Source organism: Protomyctophum bolini (genome assembly GCF_963924005.1).
Source record: "Protomyctophum bolini genome assembly, chromosome: 13".
Classification (NCBI taxonomy): domain Eukaryota; kingdom Metazoa; phylum Chordata; class Actinopteri; order Myctophiformes; family Myctophidae; genus Protomyctophum; species Protomyctophum bolini.
The window spans coordinates 37,821,913-37,825,120 of NC_137874.1; the positions used below are offsets into that span (position 1 = coordinate 37,821,913).

The 3,208-nt window shown below is 42.2% G+C and overlaps 1 protein-coding gene across 1 annotated transcript; it reads right to left on the minus strand.

The window, feature by feature from the left end:
- Nucleotides 1–364: 364 nt before the first annotated feature.
- LOC308327655 (uncharacterized protein) lies at nt 365–1,364 on the minus strand (the record flags this gene model as incomplete). Its single annotated transcript, XM_080781176.1, has 4 exons — nt 1,124–1,364; nt 798–992; nt 602–617; nt 365–482 (listed from the first exon to the last, which is right to left on the minus strand). The coding sequence occupies exons 1-4, from the start codon at nt 1,197–1,199 to the stop codon at nt 365–367; spliced, it is 405 nt and encodes a 134-aa protein (XP_080637302.1). The 5' UTR covers nt 1,200–1,364.
- Between the last annotated feature and the right edge of the window lie 1,844 nt (nt 1,365–3,208).

The window sequence follows — 3,208 nt, forward strand, 5'->3', positions numbered from 1 at the left end:
GTGGGTTTAGAGTAAATGGTGATGCCCCCCCCTCCCCCCTCCTACTAGTAGCTTAGGTAAATGGTGCATTCATTCAGACACCGATGACAGAGGAAACCATGCAAGGCACCCCAACCTGCCATCAGCAATTATAGAGGTCTCAGTGTCTTGCTCAGGGACACTTCGACACTATAGCTCTGGAGGAGCCCGGGTTCGAGCTGGCAACCTTGCGGTTCCCCATCCGGCCACTCTACCCCTGAGCCACTGCCGCCCCTGGTATTTGGCCGATAAAGTATAGTTGTAGACCAGGGCAGTCTCAACGGAACTTAAGACGAGAGAGAGAGTGAAAATCACCTGGGTTTTAGTGTTCTAGGCGGTTAATCAATTAGTTCAAAGACTGACCGTGCTGCAGCGTGCTGTACAAGTCATCAGGAGACCCTGCACTTTGATTGGTCATCTGGACTGCAGCTGAGCCCTGATTGGTTCCCTGAGACTGACTCGGTCTGTAATTAAGACACATACGTATACATGTCATAAAAGAAGTAGAAAACATGACAGCACGAATGTACTGCGGTTATGTTGATACTGTACAGACAGAGATCAATACTGTAGGCCTACTTACCTGACACAACATGGAGCTGTTAAAAAAAAGAAAAAAACGGCTACATGAGTGGAACATAATATTGATCCTTCATATTGCTATGCTTTGATACTACTATTATAATATTGATCCTTCATATTGCTATGCTTTGATACTCTTCTACTTTTACGGAGGGTTGCTCAGTGATTGTAATGCATAATGTAGTGGTTCCTCTCACCTGTCCTGTATCGACGCAGCAGCAGCACCACCAGCAGGATGCTCAGTGGAATCACAACAACGAGTCCTACAATCAACATTATCAACCCTAGGTTGACTGTAGTCACTGGAGGTTGAGTAGATCCAGACGCTGATGAAGGTTGAGTAGTAGTAGTAGTAGTAGTAGTAGTAGTAGATCCAGACACTGATGGAGACACTACAACAACAATTACAACAATATTATTCTAAATGAATGCATTAGTATTAGACCAACTCATTTCAGAATTTAGGGTATAGTGTATACAGTATGCCTTAAAAGTACAACCATTTAAGGACTGTTATTTATACCTATGGTGAGTGGGTTACTGTATTCAGTGTAGTAAAGTGTCTCAGGTGCTCCTCTCCCTCCTCTGCACCAGTACATTCCATCTTCTGCCACATTGAATGATCCAGTAGATAATTGATCGATCAGTGAGTGTGTGTCGTTTTGGTACAAGTAGTATTTCCATCCAGAGGAGCCCTTCACAGAGCAGCTCAGTGTAAAACTGCCCTCTACTGGTAGGACTGTCCGGTCAGGTGTCAGTGTGGCCTTTGGTTTATCTGTGATTCACATTAGGAAGAAACACTTATTAGGGCCCTATTTTTTAACGGCGGAACTTAATTGGCGTGTGTGTGTGTGTGTGTGTGTGTGTGTGTGTGTGTGTGTGTGTGTGTGTGTGTGTGTGTGCGTGCGTGCGTGTGTTTATGGGTACAGAACTCATAATATGAGTGCTATGATTGATAATAAATAATGTCGATGATGAGAAAGTACATGATGATGTGACTTACCTCCTGATACAGTCAAAGTTACTCCATTTGGCTTCAAAGTTTGTTTCAATATGATATCCCCATTTGGTCTGGTTAAAACCTGGTTAAAACCACAACATTTGTATTCACCACTGTGGCTTAGCTGTGCTTGAAATGAATGTTTATTCTGAACAGATGCTCCAACTAATAATTCACCAACGCTATAATTCTCTAGGCAGTAATGCCAGTCAGTCGTCGGCCCTTCTTTCATGTCACATGTGAATGTAACAGTCTCTCCAGTAAATATGGGGGACCAGTCGGGTTCCAGGGTTAGAACAGCTGGTGTCTCTACAAAAACACATAGAACACAAACATTTAAGTAGAATCAAACCAAATTAATCAAACCGTTGTCACTGAATCACAAATACACAAACAGCACAGACGTGCGCGTGCACGCGCGCACACACACACACACACACACACACACACACACACACACACACACACACACACACACACACACACACACACACACACACTTGATGATCTTCATCATCATACATCATCTGATGAACAACTGAATTTATGTGATTAGTTCGCCAATTTGCTCGTCCACATATGATGTAAATTTCCCCTTCATTGTCAATGGCATTTAATGTTTGTGTTGCCACAAATTTACGTCATATTTGGCGGATATTTGACCTAATTTAATTGTCAATGGCAAATATGAGACACGAGTGTGTGGACAAAAGCTGTATATAAAATCACACATGTGTGAAGTGAGGGGCTCTCTAATCATCATACCTTCACAAACAACACCAGCATCTTCATTGTGACCACAGTTGTGGTCTCCAAACTCTGAATGTCTGCACTGTGAGAGACTCGTTTCACTGCCTGAACAGTTGATCTCATCCAACCAGATGTCCCCAACACCCCGTCCAAAGTATGCTTCGCCATTTGCTGACAGAGCCCGTCCACATCCTAACTGTCTACACACTACCTGGGCATCATTCAGACCCCAGTAATCATCACACACTGTCCCCCAAGTGTCATTGTAGGAGACCTCTACTCTGCCTGAACAGGAGTTTGAGCCGTTGACCAGCCTCACTGGATGAGCTACTGAGGGAGAAGAAAAACATAAAAACATGTTATTGGAAGAACAGTTTAATTCTTCATTGTGTTAAATTTCATGATTCCTGAATATTATAGAAAATGTGATGCATGAAGATTTCATTAAAACACACAGTATAGTAAAATGTACAACTGTTGCATTTCTATCTCTAATAAAGTATTCAATCAGTCAGTCAATCATTCAATCAATCAATCAATCAATCAATAAATCAATCTACTCGTTATTTACCCCCCCCCCCCCCCCAACTGCGAAAAACGAATTGCGTTCATTATTACGAGTAACGCAATGTTACTTGAATGAGTAATATGTAATAGTAATACTGTTTTGGCTAAAGGAATATATACGTTACACTACTCGTTACTGACAGTGGAAAGTAAAACATATAACTTTACAGCAATACATTACTAAAGAAACACGTTACTGCCCATCACTACTGTATACCCAAAATGAAGTTGACGTTGTCTCACCATCTGTTTGAGCATGTTCACAACAGACGAGAAGCACTGTGGAGAGAG